The 24,110-nt window shown below is 38.5% G+C and overlaps 2 protein-coding genes across 2 annotated transcripts in view; one reads left to right on the top strand and one right to left on the bottom strand.

Annotated features, from left to right (window-relative positions):
• The window catches only part of SIAE (sialic acid acetylesterase), a 38,860-nt gene extending 37,990 nt beyond the window's left edge, over window positions 1–870 (bottom strand). Inside the window, exon 1 of the mRNA XM_010355987.2 lies at window positions 611–870. Within this exon, the coding sequence (XP_010354289.1) occupies window positions 611–677 (67 nt within the window). The 5' untranslated portion in view covers window positions 678–870. The remainder of the gene's footprint in view (window positions 1–610) is intronic.
• SPA17 (sperm autoantigenic protein 17) lies at window positions 789–22,661 on the top strand. Its single transcript, XM_010355985.2, has 5 exons — window positions 789–940; window positions 2,202–2,382; window positions 8,696–8,766; window positions 18,952–19,038; window positions 22,172–22,661. The coding sequence occupies exons 2-5, from the start codon at window positions 2,229–2,231 to the stop codon at window positions 22,313–22,315; spliced, it is 456 nt and encodes a 151-aa protein (XP_010354287.2). The 5' UTR covers window positions 789–940; window positions 2,202–2,228; the 3' UTR covers window positions 22,316–22,661.
• Window positions 22,662–24,110: the final 1,449 nt, after the last annotated feature.

Here is a 24,110-nt window from a genome sequence, read left to right as displayed (position 1 = left end):
GCTAGGGTATTCGAATGGCAAGATCAAGATCTGACCTGCACAACAGCCAAAGCGAGCCAGCAGCCTCCCCTATGCCACTCACATTATCTCACCACCAATATCTGTAAGCTGCACCAGAAATCAAAACTGAGCCTTAAATAATCTGAGCTAGTGAGGGGGCTGTATTTCTTAGCCCTAATAACCACTTAAACGAGTAAAATTTAATTCCCCTAAGGAACCCCGCCTGAAGCAAACCCTCCCCAAGGGCACCACTGAGGGGGTAGCGCTGAAATGTTTTGGAAGATTCAGTCACCTGTTTCCAAATATTATCTAACTAGCTTCCCCTCCTTCCCTCCGAGCTCCCCTGCAGTTACTCCAGGACCCCGAAAGCCTCTTTCTGGGCACATTTGGGCCTCCCCACTCAGACAACCATGGTGGAGAAAGTGGAGAGGCCGGGGTCCAACCCAGCAGACCTATGCAGACCGGGCCTACGTCGGAGACGCGAGCACCTAGCTAGGTTCCTTCGTCGACCTTGAGAAAGGGGCGCGGATCCGTGTCCCCCAGGGGACACGGGGTTTCGGAGCCCGCACAGGCTGAGGGGCAGGGGTCCGGCCGAGCCGGGCCGCCTCACCTGCACTTCGGTCGGCCCACAGGATTAATGGCAGCACCAACCCGAGTACAAGCCCCGGCGCCACCATGCTTGCAAGGATCCGCCCGCGGCTCGGGACTGGGAAGGTGGGCTCCTGGCGGGGGCGGGGCCTGGGCAGGGGCGGGGCCTGGGCGGGGGTGAGGCCGGCTCCACCCTTTTGCAGTCCTCGGAGCCTCCCGCGACCTCAGGACTGGGCCGTGCGCTCCCCTTCTCGGCCGCCGTAGTTTTTTTTTTTTTTTTTTAAGTAAAAACGGTTACCCAGCAACGAGAAAAACAACCGGAACCGGGGGCACCTGCTCGGAGAGAAAGGAGGTGAGGCCGCTTCCCCACTTCCTCTCCGACACCAAGACCTAGCCTTTTCCCTTCGTCTCTTGTACTCTCTCCGCATCCCAGACACATCCTCGGAGCCCTGGGCCGTTTGGAGCCGAGGCAGCCCATTCTGCACGAATCTGAAATCCCAGGTCCTCAACGTCTGCCCCTCAGCCCGCCCTCCTCTGCCCACATTAGTTCAGAATCTCGCCAGCCCTTTTCACCACCCTAGAATGGTTCGATACCCCCATCTACTGCTCCCTCAGAAAAAACAAAAGAGAGGAGTCAGGCGTGGTGGCGCGCGCCTGTAATCCCAACTGCTCGGGAGGCTGAGGCGGGAGCATCGCTGGAGCCCAGGAGTTCCAGGCCAGAGACACCGTCTCAAAGGAAAAAAAGAAAAAAGCGATGAAACAAGAACCCTCCATAGTCTCATCAAACCGCCTAGTTCTCCCAACCTGAACCCCTACCACGGCTTCCACCTCTATTCTGCATTGACGCACACTCTCACGTTAACAGGCCAGGTCTTTTCATACTCAGCAGCTCAGCCCACTGCTTAGCAGCTACCCTTAATCTGGCCCTTGTATTTCAAGACAGAAAGAGACAGCCTGGTCAAGAAGAAACCGGAAAATATAAGAATTCTAAAACTTTAGAGGCTGGGATTTCAAAATCATGGCACACAACCCCATTCCATCCCATCCCTCCCTCACACACACGTAGGCACAACCCCATTCCACAGTACCAAGGTGTTCGAAGCATTGTGGGCCATGCTTCAGAAGTGGCAGCAAAGGGAAAAGTTGTGCAACTTCTTCATTCAACAAATTAATTTCTAGAACCCAGGACTAATTTCTACTCTTTAAAAAAAAAAAAATAGACCTGAAAGTGGGTCTTCTCAGCAATTGATAATGAATTCAATTTAAGTTTTTAACAATCATTCTCTCTAAATTCCTGTGTGATAGCAAAAATTACCCTTACCTTTTGAGAATACAAAGGGTAAAGAGAAAAAGTCATATTGAAAATTATGGGTTTTTTGTAGGGTTTAAAAAAAATGATTCGGCCTAGTGAATGGGTCTGTATTTGTATTATTCTAATCCATAATGGAGATTTCAAAACCCTTTGGAAGAAATAGATGGACTTGGGTTGTGTTAGAGAAAAAAGAATTCAAGTTAAAAAAATGTGGGTCTCAGAAATAATTTGTTGGCATAGTTGTGATTATAAAAGTAAAATCAGACAAATTTAAAGACAGTATTCTTTAATGAATCTTTAGGTTCCATAGGCAGTTCTTACCAAGAAGATGTCGATTCCATTCTCCAACACCCACTACCGAATTCCACAAGGATTTGGGAATCTTCTTGAAGGGCTGACACGCGAGATTCTGAGAGAGCAACCGGACAATATACCAGCTTTTGCAGCAGCCTATTTTGAGAGCCTTCTAGAGAGAAGAGAGAGTAAGCTTTCTAAAATTAGTCATTTTTTAAAATAAGAAACTAAGCATTTGTTTATAGTAAAACTTGCTTAAGACCATCTCCATTCTGCAGAAAGCCTTTATGAGGCAGGGAGTTTCCGATAACAGTTCTTGCTCTTTGAAACAGTATGTACCTCTTTGATATGTTTTCTTAAATTCGTTTCGTATTATCGAAGATTACCAGTTCATTATTCAGACCATCTTCATTGTATTTTTCATGGGCATGCAGTGTGGAAGGTAACTGCAAAAGAACATACATTTCTCGGGAGAAATCAGTGGGGGAAAAAAAGATCATATAGTTTACCCTCATCATGTTCCAGCACACTGTTCTTGTGCATCCCTGGCAGCTGACTATTATTCCTGAGATGAGTATCTGTAGTTTCCTTTCAATTTTGATTCCTTCCATTTGTAAGTATTATAAGTGCTGCAAAAAGAATTCTGCACTCCTTAAATAAACTGATACTCGCTGGGGTATATGAAACTGTTCTGCAATAACGGCACAGACAACCTGCTTTGAAAGGCGAACTACCAGCTTGGAAACGTAATTTATATTCTTTATGCTAAATTCCATCCTGCACAGAGACCCAGATCCCCACTAACAATAACTCTTTGGTTGAAAGCCAAAGCAAAATTCCTTCACTCCCATAATAAAATTTATAAATCCCCAACCTTGAAGGTTTATGACTGTCAGGACTTTACCAGTTTTGTACTAAAAACCTATCCTTAGCCAGGCATGGTGGTGCGCACCTTTAGTACCAGCTACTCAGGGGCTGAGGCAAGAGGATCACTTGAGCCCAGGGATTCAAGACAGTAGTGAGCTATGAGTAAACCTGTGAATAGCCACTGCACTGCATCCTGGGCAACACAGTGAGTCTCCTTCCCCACTCCTGTGACCCCCGCTCCAACCCCCGGAAAGCCATTCTTGATTAGAATATCCAATTTGTGTAAATTCTTGTCATCATTACTTTTTATTACAGTATTCCAACGGAGTGGTAAAGGTGACTAGAAACAGGCACAAGCAAACAAACATTCAGTTGTAATCATTTTATAGTGGAAGAAAACCTGGCACAAGGGTGGAATTAAAACAACTCCCACACACACTGCATAGCTCCATCCCTTGCTTTTTATGCCCTGCCCTCACAGAGCTCAAAACCTCTGCCAATTTCCTGAATGTTGCTGGTCTTTTCCATATCCGGTCAGTGTGAATATTTGTTGCACAATCTGAAACTTTAAATATTTTCCACTGAGCACATTTGATAAACTATATGTAGAAGAGGAAAGTTATTAAGAGAAATCATTTGGCAATAGACTTGGGGGCCTATTTGAGGGCAGAGGTAGGAGGAGAGTAAGGATTGAAAAGCTACCTATCAAGCATTATGCTGATTACCTTGGTGACAAAATTGTCTCTACACCAAAGCCCCTTAACACAGAGTTTAACCATGTAACAAATCTGCACATGTGTCCCTTGAACCTAAAATAAAAGTTGGAAGGGGAAAAAAATTATTTGGGAAAAGAGGTGAATTGTAATGCACATTAATTTTATTATAAGATTAACTACAAATTCATGCAGTAAAAGTCTTTAGTCATTTATTTAATTTTAAAACTCAGAAACATTCCATTATAAAAACATTTGCGTCATTGTTACTGGATCACAATAATTAAAGCAAATAATGATTCGGATTCATGGTCTCAGGACACTAGCTCTCTAATAAACAATGAGTAAAACCATTTGAAAAAATTGTAAGCACCACACCCAATTCCACCCATGTCAACCAAAGGCAAATTATCCAGAAGATATAAGTATCAGAATTCAGTCTCTTCAAAAAGGAGAAAAAAATAATCATTATGGACCTCTGGCTCAGTCTCCCACACAATGCAAGAATTCCCTTGCCAGCATTCATCATAGGTGGTTACTACTCTTAATTTTTATTTTTGTGACGGGAAACATGTTAGTATATGATTTAAATGGTATTTCAGGTCACTAGGAAAAAGGTGGACTTTTTATTATTTTAAGATAAAGAAGGAAAAAGATAAAATTGGATCAATTTCTTTTATCATACACAAGGACAAATTCCAAATTAGTAGAGTATATAAATGTTTTTTAAAAGAAACCATACAGATACTAGAAGAAAACGTGGATGAATTTCTCTATAAGAGAAGAAAAAATTTTGCTAGCTAAATTGCTTTAATTGCTTCAAAAATTCGGAAGCAATTACAGAAAAGATTGTTATAAATTGACAACATAAAAGTAAACTTTTACATGAGAAAAAGCACTGTGAGGAAAACAAAACTACACAAGACAAAAAATATTTGCAATTTACATCCCAATGAGTTAATAGCGCTAATAAATAAATAGTTTGTAAAAACAGTAGGTTATAGGCTTATAGAACCCAATAGAAAATATTGGCAAGAGATATGAGCAAACAATTCACACAAAAATGAACATAAATGGCACTTATGAAAAGATATTCAAACATCCATAGTAACAGAAGTCCAAATCAAAACTACACTGAGCTACCAATAACAACCCCTCCATTACATTGGCAAAGAGCCAACATACTCTGTGGGATAATAAGCATTTATATACATTGCTGGTAGACAAGCCAAATGCCATAACTTCCAGGAGGGGAACTTAGCAATACCTACCAAAATTATATATGTATTTAACCTTTGACCCAGAAGTGCCACTTCTACACTTTTCAGTGCATCATTCTTTGTAGAAACAACCCAAATATCCATAGGAGGTTGAGTGAACAAACTATAATACATCTACACAACTGAGTTCTATATATAGCTGTTTTCAAAAATGAGAAAGACCTCTCGATAACACTATGGATGATACTGTAGAGTGATTTTCAGGATATATTCAGTGAAAACAGCAAGATGGGGAAAAGTGTGCTTAGTGTGCTACCATTTTTTTAATACAAACGGGGGTCTCACAATGTTGTCCAGGCTGGCCTCAAACTCCTGGGCTCAAGTGATGATCCTCCTGCCTCAGCCTCCCAAAGTGCTGGCATAACAGCTGTGAGAAACAACACCTGGCCAGTGTGCTATCATTTAACAAAAGAGATTGATATGAATATATAACTCTGTGTGTGTGTGTATGTGTGTGTGTGTATTTGCCACAGGGTTTGGCTCTGGCTCTGTCGCCCAGGCTGGAGTGCGATGGTGTAATCATGGATCATGGCTCCACTGCAACCTCCCAGGCTCAAGCAGTCTTCCCACTTCAGCCTCCCAAGTAGCTGGAACTACAGGCATGCACAGACACACCAGGCTAATTTTTGTTTTTTGGTTGGTTTTTTTTTTTTTTTTTTTTTTTTTTTGTAGAGACAGGGTTTTGCCATGTTGCCCAGGCTGGTCTTGAACTCCTGAGCTCAAGCATCTGCCAGCCTCTGCCTCCTAAAGTGCTGGGTTTACAGGCATGAAGCACCACGCCCAGCTTTGTTTTTATTTTTAAATGGAAAAGTAAATCTTTAAAAACTTAACATTTACCTTTAGGAGAAAGTGAACAGGGTAGATTAGAGAGAACATTATAGAAAATATCTTGAATTTGGAATCATAAAAGTTTAACATAGTTATAATTTTAAATTTAAAATTGTTAAGCTACTCGGGAGGCTGAGGCAGGGGAATGGCTTGAACCTGGGAGGCAGAGTTTCCAGTGGGCTGAGATCGCGCCACTGCACTCCAGCTTGGCAACAGAGAGCGAGACTCCATCTCAAAAAAAAAAAAAAAAAAAAAAAAGCAGTTTATTTTTAATTTTTATTTTTATTTATTTTGAGACAGAGTCTCCCTCTGTTGCCCAGGCTGGAGTGCAATGGCCCAATCTCGGCTCACTGCAAGTTCCACCTCCTGGATTCACGCCATTCTCCTGCCTCAGCCTCCCAAGTAGCTGGGACTACAGTTAATTTTTTTTTTTTTTTTTTTTTTTTTTTTTGTATTTTTAGTAGAGACGGGTTTTCAGCATGTTAGACAGCATGTTAGACAGGATCTCCTGACCTCGTGATCCGCCCCCCTCGGCCTCCCAAAGTGCTGGGATTACAGTCGTGAGCCACCACACCCGGCCAAGAAAAGCAGTTTCTAAAATGTAAAAGCAAAGTGAAACATATGAGCCTAACTAGTATAGATCGGGTGACATAACCACACAGAAAGGAATTATTTCAAGTGATATTAAAATGGAGCAATTTAACTGTACATGCCTAGTGCATATATCCTAAAAACAAAATGAACTTTAAAAAAAAACCCTTAAGCTGCTTTCAGTAATCATTGTTAATCATATTATGGTATGGTTATTCTGAAATTATATATTGAATTTATGTATTGTAGAACAAAGCAAGTAAGGAACTAAGCTAGTGTTATTAGGAATAAGATTTTTGGTGTAGGAAAAATAACATACAATTATGAAGATGAAAGAGGTTAATAAAATCCTGTAATCTTAAATTTGAGTTGAAAAATATCAGTGTAACCTCATGTTTTCTCTTTAAAAAATGAAAGAAGTATTTTCTAGCTCTGTACATTAAAGGCCTCAAAACAATGACCAACCTAGTACCAGTGAGCACCCAGCTTCTAGGTTGTCATCTCTAAATACCATTCCCAGGAATGAGGGCTTCTTGGAGAACAAGCTAATTTCATGAACTTGGCAGGAAATATACAAGATTTGGCTGAACATCTTGCCATACCAGAAAACAAGGAAGCTATCAAAGGTTGCTAGAGGTGTTTCCAAAGGACTCAGGAACATTTGAGCACCTGAATAAGCTACCACTGGACAAATGTTTAATAATTAGAGCATCAATAAGAATAATATGTGCACTGGATTGGAATGAATCCATTTTCTTAAACATTCATGAATTTGTGATGGTTAAAAAAAAAAACTCATTGGTCATCTTGAGAGGATCCTAGGAATCCAACTGATTATTCTGAATAAAAGGAAAGAACTAAACCTTTAACCTTTCTTTTCTGTAAGAACTGTTCTTCAGAGTAACCCAACAGTTGATGAGGAAGAGTTTTCTTTAATGAGTACTCCAGAAAATAAAAAAGTATTGATCAAATTAGAGCATTACCATTTCACAACCCCTAAAGAAATGATCTAAGCAAAGATCATCAGGGGGCCGATAAAAATTATAAAAAGAGTAACCAGATATTATAAATTTTATGACAGAATTACACAGCACTACCAATCAAGTATACTTGCAGAAAAAAAATCAAACCATCAAACCCGAATCAGATCAAATCTATACATCTAGCTGCCAGTCTACAGGAAATTCAAAGGCAGAAGAACTTGTTAAAAACCACCATGGGGATAATCAGAAACATCTGAACTGTGAAAAACTCCAAAGAGAAAATGACCTAATTTCATCAACAAATAAATTGCAAGGAAAGAATAGGGACTGGGGGATCTTCCTTTAAAAGAAATTTAAAAGACATACAAAGAGCTGTGCATGCCCATTTTCGGGGTCCTGATTTGAACCAACAAATAAACAGACAATGGAAGAAATTTGGATAGTTGACTGAATAGTTGAGGATATTAGGGAATTGTTAATATTTTTAGTATTTTGAAGTATGATAGCGGTGTTGTGGTTATATTTTTAAAGAGTATATATTGAGATACATTCTGAAATAAATAACTGTAGATAAAATAACAGGATGCAAGGGAGGGGTTGGGTTAAAAATAATCAGAAGAAAGTGCAGAAAAATAATTAGAAGAAAAGGTTATAGATAAAATAAATCATGGGTTGATCATTGAATCTAGACAATATGCTTATGGAAGTTTGTTATCCTATCTACTTTTTAACTTTGAAATTTTTCATAATATAAAGTTAAAGAAAAAATTGTTCAAAAATAAATACCTCTCCTTGTCTATGTCAACTGTCTACATGATATACTTCATTAAAAAAAATTTCTCCCATCCTTCACTTTTCCAAACTTTCTGACAACTTAGCATTTAGTTTTATACATTTTTCTGTGTTTACTAATACATGTTCTAAGTGTCTACATTTATATTTAAATACTGGCATTTGTTCTTTTTCCCTTTTTATTATAAATTCTATGAAGGCAGAAGTTATGTTTTTAGTGCTTTTCTAAATATCCCCAAAGGCTCATCCAATGTTCAGTTGATTATTATATATTTAATAATCATGGGTAATGTCTGCAGTGCTAGGCTATGTACAATGTCAATAAGATTTTGGACTGTCAGTAAAGAACCTATAATTTGAAACGAGAAACTTATATTTGTGTTACTATTCTACATTTACCTTAATGAATTCAAGTAAATCTGAAGTTACTATATTTTTATTATTTAGAAACCAACTTTGATCCAGCAGAATGGGGGAGTAAGGTAGAAGACCGCTTCTATAACAATCATGCATTCAAGGTATGGTCCTTTGAAGCTATTGGATTTGGCTATTTCTTCTCTCTGTCAACAGCTAGTGATTATTAGGCTATCCCCAGAATTGTGAGAATTATATGAGGAGGCATCACAAATAGCTTATTAAATCTTTTTAATTGTGCTGGGATTTTTTGATGAGAGTATTTTTCTAAAGTATCTGAGTCATGTACAGATATTTCACTTAAGTTTAACAATGAACACCAGGAAGAAGGTGCTTAAAAGTTATGAATAATTATTTCATCATTTATTCTTCAAATGTTTTCAGCATCACAGTGCTAAGCAATAGCAGGTACTCCACAAATAATTACTGAATTAATAGATGATATTTCATAGACCAAAACACTATTAGTCCAATTATTTCATTATCATTGATATTATATCATTTGTACAATAGACTGGTTAGAATTAAAGATGGTAATGGTATAGTTTTTTCAGAGTCTGAGCCTATCTTTCTCTTCAGCAGCTTTACAAAGACAGCTTTCTCAACCAAGTTTCCTCAAAAAAATTAAGGCCTAAACCAAAGGCACTAATTGCATGTAAGGAATCAGTGCCCTGCTTTGTATCTAGAGTGGTTCTGGTTAGGTACCATCCTTGGGAGAATTGAGAAAAGAGCCACTTAAAACATTCTCTGTGTTCCATGGTTCAGATAATGAATGCTGGTTGAGAAAGGCTGTGTGGTATCAGCATTATTGGCATCAACTGGAAACTTGATAGAAATTGAGAGTCTCACAGGAAACATGAAAAACGAGGAAATATGACACCCTAGAATGAACACAACAATTCTCCAGCAATAGATCGTAACTGGAATGAAATTCTTAAAGTCTCAGATAAGGAAGTCAAAATACTGATTTTTAAATATGGTCAGTGAGGTGCAAGATAAATCTGAAAACCAATACAAAGAACTCAGTGAAACAATTCAGGATATGAATGAAAAATTTTACAAGGGGATAGATTTTTATTTTTAAAAAAACCCTAACATAAGTTCTGGAATTGAAGAATTCATTGAAGGAAATATAAAATACATTCAAAAGCTTTAGCAATAGACTAGACTAAGTAGAACAAAAAATTTTTAGAACTTGATTACATATCTGAAACAATCCAGTAAGACAAAAATAAAAAAGAATAAACAAATCCTTTAAGACATTTGGGACAACATAAATCAGCTGAATATTTGAATTATTGGTATCCCCAAGGACAAAAAGATCAGAAGGCTTAGAAAACCTATTTAATGCAATAATAGATGAAGGCATCGGAAGTTTAGCAAGAGATTTAAACATCCAGATATAGGAGGTGCAGTGATTCCCCAAACAAATACAATGCAAAAAAAAAAAAAGGGTTTTCACCACAGCACATTAGAATCAAACTATCTAAAGTCAAAGAGTGAATTCTAAAAACAGCAAGAGAAAAACATCTCATCAACTGTGAGGGAAACCCAATCAGACTAATAACCATACTTCTCAGCAGAAACCTGACAGGCCAGGAGAGAATGGGATGAAAATTCAAAGAGCTGGAAGAAAACAACTATCAGCCGAGAATTCTATATCCAGCAAAATTAGCCTTCATAAATGAAGGAGAAATAAAGTATTTCCCAAACAAGCAAATGCTGAGGGCATTTGTCTGTACTAGGCTGACCCTGCAAGAAGTCTTCAAGGAAATCCTAAACTTGGAAGCAAAAAGATGGCATTTAGCATCATGAAAACACATGAAAGTATGAAACTCACTGTTAAAGCAATCACACAAAGGAGGAACAGAAATGAATCAAATGGCACCACTACGGAATTCCACCAATACACAGTGACAAACAGTAAGAGAAAAAGAAACAAATAATGTATAAACCAGAAAGGAATTAACAATATGACAAAAGAAACAAAACTCTACATATCAATAATAACTTTAAACATATATGGATTAAATGCTCAACATAAAAGCTATAGACTGGCTGAATGGATTTCCTAAAAAAAAAAAAAAAATGATTCAACTAAATGCTGCTAATAAGAAACTCACCTTACCTGTAAAAACATATAGACTGAAAGTAAAGAGGTGGAAAAAGATATTCCATGCCAACAGAAACCAAAAGCAAGCAGAAATAGCTATAACTATATTAGGTAAAACAGACTTTAAGTCAAAAACAGTAAAAAACAACAACAAACAAGTTTATTTTATAATGATAAAGGGATCAATTCAGTAAGAGGATATAACAATTGTAAATATATACACACCCAGCACTGGAGCAACCAGATTCATTAAAAACAAAATTACTATGTCTAAAGACAGAGGTAGACTACAATACAATAATAGTGAGGGGCTTCAACACCCCACTGAAAGCATTAGGTAAATTATCTAGACAGAAAATAAACAAAGTAACTGATATCATTTGACTGTGTCCCCACCCAAATCTCATCTTGAATTGTAGTTCCCATAATCCCCACATGTTGTGGGAGGGATGCAGTGGGAGGTAATTGAATCATGGAGGGTGATGGTTTAATAAGGGGCTTTTCCCTCCTTTGCTCAGCTCTCATTCTCTCTCCTGCCACTCTATGAAGAGATGCCTTCCACCATGATTGTAAGTTTTCTGAGGCCTCCTCAGCCATGCAGAACTGTGAATCAATTAAACTTCTTTTTTTAATAAATTACCCAGTCTCAAGTATTTCTTCGTAGCAGCATAAGAACAGTCTAATACAGTGATTTTTTTTTTTTTTTTGAGGCAAAGTCTCATTCTGTCACCCAGGCTGGAGTGCAGTGGCACAATCTCAGCTTACTGCAACCCCCGCATCCTGGGTTCAAGTGATTGTCCTGCCTCAGCCTCCTGAGTACCTGGAATTACAGGTGCATGCCACCACGCCCAGCTAATTTTTGTATTTTGTATTTTCACCATGTTGGCCAGGCTAGTCTCAAACTCCTGGCCTCAAGTGATCCATCCACCTCTGCTTCCCAAATTACTGGGATTACCGTCATGAGCCACTGCTCCCAGCCTAATACAGTAAATTGGTACTGCAGAGAGTAAGGCACTGCTATAAAGATACCCAAAAATGTGGAAGTAACTTTGGAACTGGGTAACAGGCAGAGGTTGGAACTATTTGGAGGGCTCAGAAGACAGGAAAATGTTGGAAAGTTTGGAAATTCCTAGAGACTTGTTGAATGGCTTTGACCAAAATGCTGATAGTGATATGGACAACGAAGTCTAGGCTAAGGTGGTCTAAGATGGAGATGAGGAACTTGTTGAAAACTGGAGTAAAGGTCACTCTTACTATACAAAGAGACTGGCAGCATTTTGCCTCTTCCCTAAAGATCTGTGGAACTTTGAACTTGAGAGAGATAATTTACGGCATCTGGTGGAAGAAATTTCTAAGCAGCAAAGCACTCAAGAGGAAACAGATCATAAAAGTTTGGAAAATTTGCAGCCTCATGACACAATAGAAAGCAAACCCCATTTTCTGGGGAGAAATTCAAGCTGGCTGCAGAAATTTGCATAAATAATGAGAAGCTAAATGTTAATCACCAAGACAATGGGGAAAATGTCTCCAGGGTATGTCAGAGACCTTCACAGCAACTTCCCATCACAATCCTGGAGGTGTAGGAGGGAAAAATGGTTTCCTGGGCCAGACCCAGGGCTCCCCTGCTCTATGTAGCCTTGGGACATGGTGCCCTGTGTCCCCAGCTGCTTCAACTCCAGCCCTGGTTCAAAGGGGCCAATGTACAGTTCAGGCCATTGCTTCATAGGGTGCAAACTCCAAGCCTTGGTGGCTTACATGTGGTGTTGAGCCTGTGGGTCCACAGAAGTCAAGAATTGAAGTTTGGGAAACTCCACCTAGATTGGAGAGGATGTATGGAAACACCTGGATGTCCAGGCAGAAGTTTGCAGCAGGTTCAGAGCCCCCATGGAGAACCTCTACTAGAGTAGTGCAGAAGGGAAATGTGAGGTCAGAGCCCACATAGAGTCCCCATTGGGGCACTGCCTGGTGGAGCTGTGAGAAGAGGGCCGCCGTCCTCCAGGCCCTAGAATGGTAGATCCACCAACAGCTTGCACTGTGTGCATGGAAAAACTGCATACACTCAATGCCAGCCCGTGAAAGCAGCCAGGAAGGGAGCTTTACCCTGCAAAGCCACAGGAGTGGAGCTTCCCAAGGCCATGGGAGCCTACCTCTTGCATCAGCGCACCATAGATATGAGACATGGACTCAAAGAAGATCATCTTGGAACTTTAAGGTTTAATGACTGCTCTGTTGGATTTCAGACTTACATGGGACCTGTAGCACCTTTGTTTTGGCCAATTTCTCCCCTTTGGAGCAGGTGTATTTACCCAATGCCTGTACCCCCATTGTATCTTGGAAGTAACTAACTTGCTTTTGCTTTTACAAGCTCATAGGCATAAGGAACTTGCCTTGTCTCAAATAAGACTTTGAACTTGGACTTTTGGGTTAATGCTGGAATGAGTTAAGACTTTGGAAAGGCATGATTCTGTTTTGAAATGTGAGAGCATGAGATCTGGGAGGGGCCAGGGGTCAAATGATATGCTTTGACTGTGTCCTAACCCAAATCTCATCTTGAATTGTAGTTCTCATAATTCCCACATACCATGGGAGGGATCTTGTGGAGGTAATGGAATCATGGGTTGGGGGGTGGTTTAATAAGGGGCTTTTCTCTCTTTGCCCTGCTCTCATTCTCTCTCTTGCCACCCTTTGAAGAGGTGCCTTCTGCCTTGATAATAAGTTTCCTGAGGTCTCCCCAGCCATGCAGAACTGTGAGTCAATTAAACCTCTTTTCTTTATAAATTACCCAGTCTCAGGTATTTCTTCATAGCACTGTGAGAATGGATTGATACAATAGCACTGGACTGAAACCTGACTTTAAGCAAATGGACCTAACAGACATTTACAGAACATTCTACCCAACAACTGCAGAATATGTATTCTTTTCATCAGCACATGGAACATTCTCAAAGATAGACCATATTATGTTAGGGCACAAAACAAGTCTCAACAAATTTTAAAAAGTCAAAATAATATCAAGTATCTTGTCAGACCACAGTGGAATTAAACTAAAAATCAATACCAAGAAAGAACTTTGGAAATGATACAAATACATGGAAATCAAACAACATGTCTCTGAATGTCTATTGGATTAAAAAATAACTTAAGACAGAAATTTTTAAAAACTGTTTGAAACAAATGAAAACTGGAAACACAACATATCCAAACCTATGGTGTACAGAAAACGTAGTGCTAAGAGAGAAGTTGATAGCAATAAATGCCTACATCAAAAATGCAGAAAGATTAGAAATTAATAATCAAAGGATGAACCTCAAGCAACTTGAAAAGCAAGAACAAACCAAACAGTAGCAGAAGAGAGAACAAAGATCAGAGCAAAACTAAATTAAATAGAGACTAAAATAACAATACAAAGGATTAACAAAACAAAAACTTGGTTCATTGAAAAGATAAATAAAATTGATAAATGGCTAGCTAGACTAACCAAGAAGAGAGAAGACCCAAATAAACAAAATCAGAAATGAAAAAGAAGATATTACAACTGATAGCACAGAAATACAAATGGTCATCAGAGACCATTATGAACAATTACACACTCACAAACTAGAAAACTTAGAGGAAATAGATAATTTCCTGGAAACATACAACCTACCAAGATTGAACCAGGAAGAAATAGAAAACCCGAACAGACTAATAACAAGTAGCAAGATTGATTCAGTAATAAAAATCTCCCCCACCCCAACACCACCAAAAAAAAAAGCCTAGGACTGGATGGATTCACAGCCAAATTCTACCTGGTTGTACATACAAAGGAGAACTAATACCAAGCTTCCTGAAACTATTCCAAAAAATTGAGAAGAACGGATTCTTCCTAACTCATTCTATGAAGCCAGTATCACCCTAATACCAACATGAGACAAGGACCCAACAAAAACAGAAAACTGCAGACAAATACTCCTGGTGAACATAGCTTTAAAAATCTTCAACAGAATACTAGCAAACAGAATCCAACAGCACATCAAAAAGATAATACACCATGATAAAATCAGTTTTAAACCAGGGATGCAAGGATGGTTCAACATATGCAAATCAATAAATGTGATACATCACATCAACAAAATGAAAGACAAAAACCATATGCAGAAAAAGCATTTGATAAAATCCGACATCCCTTCATGATAAAAAGCCTCAACAAACTAGGCAGAGAAGGAACATACTTCAAAACAATAAATGCCATATACAAAAATCCCACAGCTAATATTATACCAAATGGGAAAAAGTTGAAAGCAATCCCCCAAAGAACAGGAACAAGACAAGGATGCCCATTTTCACCACTCCTATTCACCATAGTACTGGAAGTCCTAGCCAGAGCAATGAGGTAAGGGAAAGAAATAAAAAGCATCCATACTGGAAAAGAGGAAGTCACGTATCTCTGTTTGCTGATATATATATGTATATATATTTGGAGATGGGGTCTCACTCTGTCATCCAGGCTGGAGTGCCATGGTGTAATTATAGCTCACTGTAGCCTTGGCCTCCTGGGCTCAAGGGATCCTCCCATCTTAGCCTCCCAAGTTGCTAGGACTACAAACATGTGCCACCACACTGAATAATGTTTTTGTCTTTTGTAAAAACGGGCTTTTGCTATGTTCAGGCAGGTCTCAAACTCCTGGCCTCAAGCGATCATCCTGCCTTGGCCTCCCAAAGTGCCGGGATTACAGACATGAGCCACCATGCCTGACTCCCAATATAATCTTATATCTAGAAAAATCCAAAGACTCCACAAGAAAACTCTTAGATTTGTTAAATGAATTCAGTAAAGTTGCAGGATACAAAATCAATGCACAAAAATCAGTAGCATTTCTCTACACTAATAACAGTCTAACTGAGAAAGGAATCAAGAAGGCAATTCCATTTATAATACCTTTAAAAACACATAGAAGTAAATGTAACCAAGGAGGTGAAAAAGCTGTACAAGAAAAACTACAGAACACTGATGAAACCAATTGAAGATGACACAAACAAATGGAAAAACATCATAGGCTCATGGATCAGAAGAATTAATATCTTTAAAATGACCATACTTCTCTAAAAAATCTACAGATTCATTGCTATCCCTATCAAAGTACCAACTCACTTTTCACAGAATTGGGAAAAACAATCCTAAAATTCATATGGAACCAAAAAAGAGTCCAAATAGCCAAAGCAATCCTGAACAGGAAGAACAAAACTGGAAACATCACATTACCTGACTTCAAATGATATTATAGGTTGGTGCAAAAGTAAATGCCATTTTTGCTATTACTTTCAGTGGAAAAGACTGCAATTACTTTTGCACCAACCTAATACAAGGCTATAGTAACCAAAACAGCGTAGAACTGGTATAAAAACAGATACATAGATCAACGGAATAGAGGAGAGGAGCCAGAAATAAAGCCATGTACATATAGCCAACTGATCTTTAGCAAAGCTGATAAGAACATATATTATGGAAAGGATATCATCCTCTTCAATAAATAGTGCTGGCAAAATTGGAGAGCCATATGTAGAAAAATGAAACTGGACCCCTATCTCCTATTGTACACAAAAATCAACTCATCATGGATTAAAGACTTAAACATAAGACCTAAAACTATAAAAATACTAGAGGAAAACCTAGGGGAAACTTTTCTGGATATTGGTCTAGGCAAAGAATGTATGACTAAGACCACCAAAGCACAGGCAACAAAAACAAAAATAGACAAATGGGACTTAATTAAACTAAGAAGCTTCTGCACAGTAAAAGAAATAATCAACAGAGTGAAGACAAGCTGTTGAATGGGAGAAAATATTTGCAAACTATTCATCCAACAAGGGACTAATATCCAAAATACACAAGGGAGTCCAACAATTCAACAACAACAAAAAATAAGTAATCCCATTAAAAAGTGGGCAAAGGGCTGGGCGTGGTGGTTCATGCCTGTAATCCCAGCACTTTGGGAGGCAAGGCAGGAAGATTGCTTGAGCCTGGGAGCTTGACATTAGCATGCGCAACATGTCAAAACCCATCTCTTCAAAAAATTAGCCAGATGTGGTGGTGTGCACCTGTAGGCCCCAGCTACTCAGGAGGCTAAGGTGAGAGGACCACTTGAGCCCACAGGCCAAGGCTGTAGTGCATTCCAGCCTGGGCAACAGAGTGAGGCCCTGTCTCAAAAAGAAAGAAAGAAAGAAAGAAAGAAAGAAAGAAAGAGAGAAAGAGAGAAAGAAAGGAGGGAAGGAGAGAGGGAGGGAGGAAAAAGTACTTGGAAAAGGATATGAATAGAGTTTTTTTAGAAGAAGACATACAGATGTCCAACAGGTATATTTAAAAATGCTCAAAATCACTAATCATCAGATAAGTACAAATCAAAACTACAATAAGATATTATCTTACCCCACTCAGAATGACTATTTTGAAAAAGACAATAACAGATACTGGCAAGGATGCAGAGAAAGGAGAACTCTTATACACTGTTGTCAGGAATGTAAATTAGTACAGCCTCTAACGAAAGCAGTATGGAGATTTCACAAAAAACTAAAAATAGAACGAACATTCGGTCCAGCAATCTCTGTGCTAGTATCTACCCAAAGGAAAATAAATCAATACATCAAAAGATGCCTTCATTTTTATGTTGTTTGCAACACCATTCACAACAGCAAAGATATGGAATCAACCTAAGTGTCTGTCCAATGGATGAATGAATAAGGAAAATATGGGATATATACACAATGGAATACAATTCAGCCATAATAAAGAATGAAGTCATGTCTTTTCCAGCAACGTGGATGAAACAGGAGGCCATTATCTTAAGCCAGGCACAGAAAGACGTGTAGGGCTTGTTTTCATTCATAAGTGGGTGCTGAAAAAATGTGTTTAAATGGGCATAGACAGTGGAATGATCGATAATGGAGACTCAGAAGAGTGAGGAGCGGTGGGAGAAGGGACAATAATGAGGAATTGGTTAAAGGCTAAAATGTACATTATTTGGGTGACTGACACCCTAAAAGCCCTGACTTGATCACCAATCAACACATGTAACAAAATTGTACATATACTCCATAAATTTGTACAAATATAAAAGAAAAAGAAGAAATTCAAAGTATTGGGCCCCACTCCAGGTCTACAAATCAGAAGTTACATTTTTAAGAGATCACCAGAATAATTCATAGGCACATTAAAATTTGAGAACACTGCTCTAAACAACTGAGGTAGTGCTATTGGCCACAAAGCACAGCAGATATTAGAATTGAAAAGAATTACCAAAGTTCAAGTTTTGGTGGTGATCTCCAGCAGATTTGGGGAATTTCCTGAAGAAGGAGCTGTCACTTATTACACAAGTTTGAAAGTGAAGTTCCATCCATTTGTGCCTGCAGACATGGGTGTGTTCTGTGTATTTCCATTTTACTAGATTCTCTGGGCTCGTGTTTTATTTGTATTCATGTTCTATCGATATCAAAGGAATAATGTTGAAAAATGTTAAAATCTTTGCGTCACATAGCAATTTTGGGTGTTTCTTTTTTTGATTTTAAAGGCTTTATTTGATTAACTTATATATTCTTACATTTTGGTTTTATGGGTTGAAGAAGCTCTCTCCATAGGTGTGAATTAGCAATGGAGGAAGACTTAAATAGCCACGTCAAAATAGGCAGAGGTGGTTTCTCCTTTTATATTTAAATCATAAAGCAAAACTCTACAGCAAAAGTTACTTCTTTGACTAGTTTTAATCCATAAATGTCACTAAAAAGTCAGTTTGATGTCACATTCTGGAAGACAATGTCATTTATTTTATTCCTATTTTAGAAACTATTGGAACCTCTTTTTTATACTTTGTTCAGGATTCATTACATCATCTTACCAACTTTTAGTATAGGACAGTGGTTTATTTTTAACATAAAACAGTGGTACACACATTCCAAAAGCAACAGATCAAACATTTTTGCCAATTATTTGGTCTTTAATATTTGTTTACACATATTCCCTTAAGAGCTTTTATTATTTCTTCTTGTTTCAATGTATTTTCCTTATTAAAAGATAAATATGTAGTATTTAATTCCTCCTATTTCTCAGTAATTTAAAGTAATATTTCGTTACTTCTAAGCAGTTTGATACAAGATTTTGCTATTTTGGAAACATTGCTGATTTGGCTCTCTTCTATCTGTCCAGGAGCAAGAACCACCTGAGAAAAGTGATCCTAAACAAGAAAAGTCTCAGATATCTGGGAAGGAGGAAGAGACATCAGTCACCATCTTAGTATGTAATATTTTTCATGTACTATTGGATTCCCACAAAGAATGATATTGCCCAATTTAAAATTGAACTCTAAATATGAATGTCTGTTATCTTTATTGTCAAAATTATGATTTTACTTTTCCAGATAATTAACATCAGTGATAAACTAACTGGTAGATCATTTTTAGCCATGTCTTTTATGATCAAAACTCATTTTTCCCTTAAAAATTAAATCTTACTTTTCAAGATTGTTCATGGATGGGAAAATCTCCCTATGGGGAAGGGCAGACAGAACTCACAGTCCTAGTCATGATCCTTCAGATTCATCTTCCACTTTGGGAATTTTTCACTAATTGGTGCTGTCACCACTACACAATGGCAAATGTTCAGAGATAACAAAAGGAAAAATCACAGGGAATTACATACAGCCAAAATAATGGCTTTACAACAATGTGGTTTATTTATCTTCCATGCATAACCCTCTACAAAAATGCCTTTGTGCCTGATGTACTACATCAAAGCAGTCAAGACATAGCAGAGGCCAGGTGCGGTGGCTCATGCCTGTAATCCCAGCACTTTGGGAGGCCAAGGCAGGCGGATCACGGTGAAACCCCATCTCTACTAAAAATATAAAAAATTAGCCGACTGTGGAGGCGGGCACCTGTAGTTCCAGCTACTTGGGAGGCTGAGGCAGGAGATGGCGTGAACCCAGGAGGCGGAGGTTGTAGTGAGCCCAGGTCGCACCACTGCACTCCAGCCTGGGCAACAGTGCAAGACTCCTTCTCAAAAAAAAAAAAAAAAAAAAAAAAAAAAAAAAAAAAAAGAACATACCAAAGTCCACCCTCAAAGGCCTATGTTCGGTAATGTCACTTTAATAACTTGAAGTCAGCAACAGTGAGAATATTAAGACCATGGCAAGCACTGCAAATCAGGGTTTTGTTTCTTCTGGAGAGCCAGTTGTTAAAACACTTACCAGTACACCATTGTCTATATTCTTCAGACTCTTGTGGACTAGGCCTCATAAGAAGAACTCACTCTCTACAATGTCGAAGTTCAAACTTCTGAGTTCCTTTTTATGTCTCAGGTCCCAGGTAGTTGCCCGAGAACTGGCAGCCAGAATGGATATCCCCTCAAGGAATACCCTACTTCCTACCCAGTGATGCATTGCTTTTCCCTATAAGATTTACAGGTGGCTGGGCGCGGTGGCTCAAGCCTGTAATCCCAGCACTTTGGGAGGCCGAGACGGGCAGATCACGAGGTCAAGAGATCGAGACCATCCTAGCTAACCCGGTGAAACCCTGTCTCTACTAAAAAATACAAAAAACTAGCCGGGCGAGGTGGCGGGCACCTGTAGTCCCAGCTACTGGGGAGGCTGAGGCAGGAGAATGGCGTAAACCCGGGAGGCAGAGCTTGCAGTGAGCTGAGATCCGGCCACTGCGCTCCAGCCTGGGCGACAGAGAGAAACTCAGTCTCAAAAAAAAAAAAAAAGATGTACAGGTTATTCAATTGTATTGTTTTCTGTTATATTCAATTATATTCAATTTCCATTGTATTCAATTATATTCAATTGTACTCTGAAGATTCATGCATTTTACTGTCTGTAAATTTAGAGCTAAAAATTTATAACCAATTTTTTTTAAAAGAGGGTATGTGCCAAAGTTCAACCAACCATGTTAAAACTGACATTATTGAACTAAATGGATTTTATCCATTTACTATTAGGTTGTACTGAAATAACATTACATTAAGATATAACAGGAAGATTAACCTTAAGATGTAACAGGAAGTCAAGCAAGAAGGGAGTTTTATTTCCTTACATCTTTCATAGGTGCTCTTACACAGGTTTTCGTGAGTTTGAGTTTGAGCAGGGATCTCACTGATTTCAAACTTGAGTGTATATTTGTTTGCCTATATTAGGATGTTGTCTCGAAGAATTTTGTACCATTCTGTTTGCATTTAAAAGTTTAAGTGCTAGATTTGTCTCATTGTTTATAATGGGGGGATAGGAGGCTTGAGCAACCCAAAGGTCCGTTAATATGAGATTGAGTAAATATTAAATAAAGGTACATCAGTATAATATAATGATGTCATAAAAAAAGAATGAGCAGAGTTATACACTGACTAATAACAAAGAAAAAGAGAACCAAGATATATCATTACATGGAAAAAGTAGCTGCAGAACTCTGTGATTAGCATGATCTCATTTTTAAAATAAAAAGGCATATATATATATACCCATATGAATATATTTGCATATAGAGAAATTTTGGAAGGATGTAGATACTCAACTCATAATAATGGGTATCTCCCAGGAGCAGGATTTGGATAGAGGGAGAAAATTATCACTGCCAGTGACATTTGAGTTTTTAAAGTGTATATATGTCATTTCTGTAATTTTAAAAGATATATTAAAAGCTATATATTCAATTGTACACTGAAGATTCATGCATTTTACTGTCTGTAAATTTAGAGCTAAAAATTTATACCCAATTTTTTTTAAAAGAGGGTATGTGCCAAAGTTCAACCAACCATGTTAAAACTGACATTATTGGACTAAATAGATTTCTCTTTGGCACCTCACTTTAAATGTATGACTATGATTAGCTAATCATTGAGAAATTGAGAAGTTATTCTAATTCATTATATATAATTGTGATTATTTTGAAACATAACATTTACTATTCTTTCTCCTTAACATTTTTACCATGCCTCAAAGATTCTTTCTTGTCCCCCCAAACCCCCCAAAAAATGTTATTGCTCAGGAAACTTAAATAGACACTATTTTGGGGGAAAGAAAGTTGGCAATGATCTTTTGTTGCACAGACATATTAAAAGATATGTCTTTTAATATCTGTCTGTATTCTTCATACTCCAGACTCTTGTGGACTAGTCCTCATAAGAAAGAAGAACTCACTCTCTACAATGTCGAAGTTCAAACTTCTGAGTTCCTTTTTATGTCTCAGGCGAACAAAATGCTATTTTGGCATTTGCCATTTGGTACATATACAATGTGACAATATATGAAATTCCCTCAGGAAGCAACAACTCTCAGATAGTTGCATCCCTAAATTGATTAAATTTATTGCATTATTTTTATGACATCAAAAATACGGCATGTTTAAAGAGTCTCTTACTTTTTCTCCTTTCGATGAAGGACTCTTCTGAGGAAGATAAGGAAAAAGAAGAGGTTGCTGCTGTCAAAATCCAAGCTGCCTTCCGGGGACACGTAGCCAGAGAGGAGGTAAAGAAAATGAAAACAGATAGTCTTCAAAATGAGGAAAAAGAGGAAAACAAGTGAGGACACTGGTTTTACCTCCAGGACACATGAAAAATAATCCAAATCCATCAACCTTCTTGTTAATGTCATTTTTTCCTGCGGAAGGAAGATTTGATGTTGTGAAATAACATTCGTTGCTGTTGTGAAAATCTGTCATGAGCATTTGTTTAATAAGCATACCATTGAAACATGCCACTAGAAGACTCCTCTGAGATCATGAGTTTGTTTACACTTGTCTCAAGCCTATCTATAGAGACCCTTGGATTTAGAATTACAGAACAAAAGCATCTGAGATTACAGAGATCTCAGAGGTTGTGTTTTAACCATTATCAAATGAATAAATCCTCTCTATCACATGCCCCAAAAATGTTCTTTAGCTCCTGTTTCACTCCTAGTGATAAAGAATTTCACTGCTTTTTAAGGATAGTCTATTTAATTTTGGAATTTTTAGAAAGATAAGCTGGGACAAAAATCTGCCTCCTTCAGCCTGGCCCACATGGTGAAACCCCATGTCTACTAAAAATGCAAAAATTGGCCAGGCATGGCGGCGCACACCTGCAATCCCAGCTACTTGGGAGGCTGAGGCAGGAGAATTGCTTGAACCTGGGAAGTGGAGGTTGCAGTGAACCGAGATTGCACCACTGCACTCCAGCCTGGGCGCCAGAGCAAGACTCCATCTCAAAAAAAAAAAAAAAAAAAAAAAACCTGCCTCCTTGTAAGTTTAACCCACTGGCTTTCATTTTTCATACATGTATTCAATCATTTATTGAAAATGTATTGAGCACTATTCATGTGCTGGGAATTAATAGTGAATATTTGTTCTTACACTCATGCAATTTACAATTCTTTATTGTTTTGCTCTCCAGAACCACACAGAACAAGACTAATAACATCATATTGGAAAAAGCAAAAGCTATCATATCATGCTGCCTTCTTCAGTTAAAACTTCCCAAGTTTTTAAGTATACAAATGGTAATGCCTGTTTCACAAACTCAGAGGCTTTATCTCTTTTATGTTTTCAATGAACCATTCAAATCCCCAGCGCCTTATTTTTAGAAAGTTCAGTCTCTCCTTTTGAGGCCTCTCCACCCTTGCTTGTCGAAGAAACTGAGAGTTCATGTCTTAGACCAAAGGGTGCAGTTCTCTTCCCAATACAAAGGGTAGAAAGTGGAGTCTTACCATTTAGTTAATGCTGTTGCCTTCTACCATAATGTTGTAGCATAGTCCAGCAGACTGAGGCGATTCTCTGGCTAGTTCCAATCCTGCCTGCACCCTAGTGGATGACCCATGATTTAGTTCCAGGATTACATCTCTCTTGGTTTATAGTCACAAAGTCAGTCTTCCCCCAAAACTCAAAAACAAGCCAGGATGGCTCAGTCCTGAGGAGCTTCTAAAACCAGGTATATGTTGTCACAACAAATACTCTCCTACAAACACTTTGATCCTTGTCCTAGGCTTAGACATGCTCTTTCTGCAAAGCAGTTTTATTTCAGGTGTCTCACTGCCCTTCCCTGGCACTAAGCCTTTATCAGACTCTGCAACAGAGGTTCCCCCAAGTGATCGCCACTCAAACACAGTTGATTCACACCAACCCTTCCAAGGTTGTGGCATTCATTCTCTAATGTCCACTCATACAGGCAGCCTTTCTCCTTCCAAAATCTTGCTGCCACTATAGAGAGTTTCATGCTAGCTAAACACAAGTCTCTAATATCCCCCTTCCTCCCCTCCTTAACCCCTCTCCTCCAGGCTTACAGAGTAAAAGAAATCAGTTCTCCTCCAGGATTCCAGCTGTTCATCCCTCCCATTCCACTGAAAG

The sequence above is a fragment of the Rhinopithecus roxellana genome, chromosome 15, assembly GCF_007565055.1.
Source record: "Rhinopithecus roxellana isolate Shanxi Qingling chromosome 15, ASM756505v1, whole genome shotgun sequence".
Lineage (NCBI taxonomy): Eukaryota > Metazoa > Chordata > Mammalia > Primates > Cercopithecidae > Rhinopithecus > Rhinopithecus roxellana.
This window is presented reverse-complemented; position numbering and strand designations above follow the sequence as displayed.

Coding starts and splice junctions, on each gene's coding strand:
- SPA17 (XM_010355985.2), top strand. CDS start 2,229: ATGTCGATTCCATTCTCCAACACCCACTACCGAATTCCACAAGGATTT. Junction 8,767..18,951: donor ATAACAATCATGCATTCAAG/GTATGGTCCTTT, acceptor CTATCTGTCCAG/GAGCAAGAACCACCTGAGAA. Junction 19,039..22,171: donor AGACATCAGTCACCATCTTA/GTATGTAATATT, acceptor CTTTCGATGAAG/GACTCTTCTGAGGAAGATAA.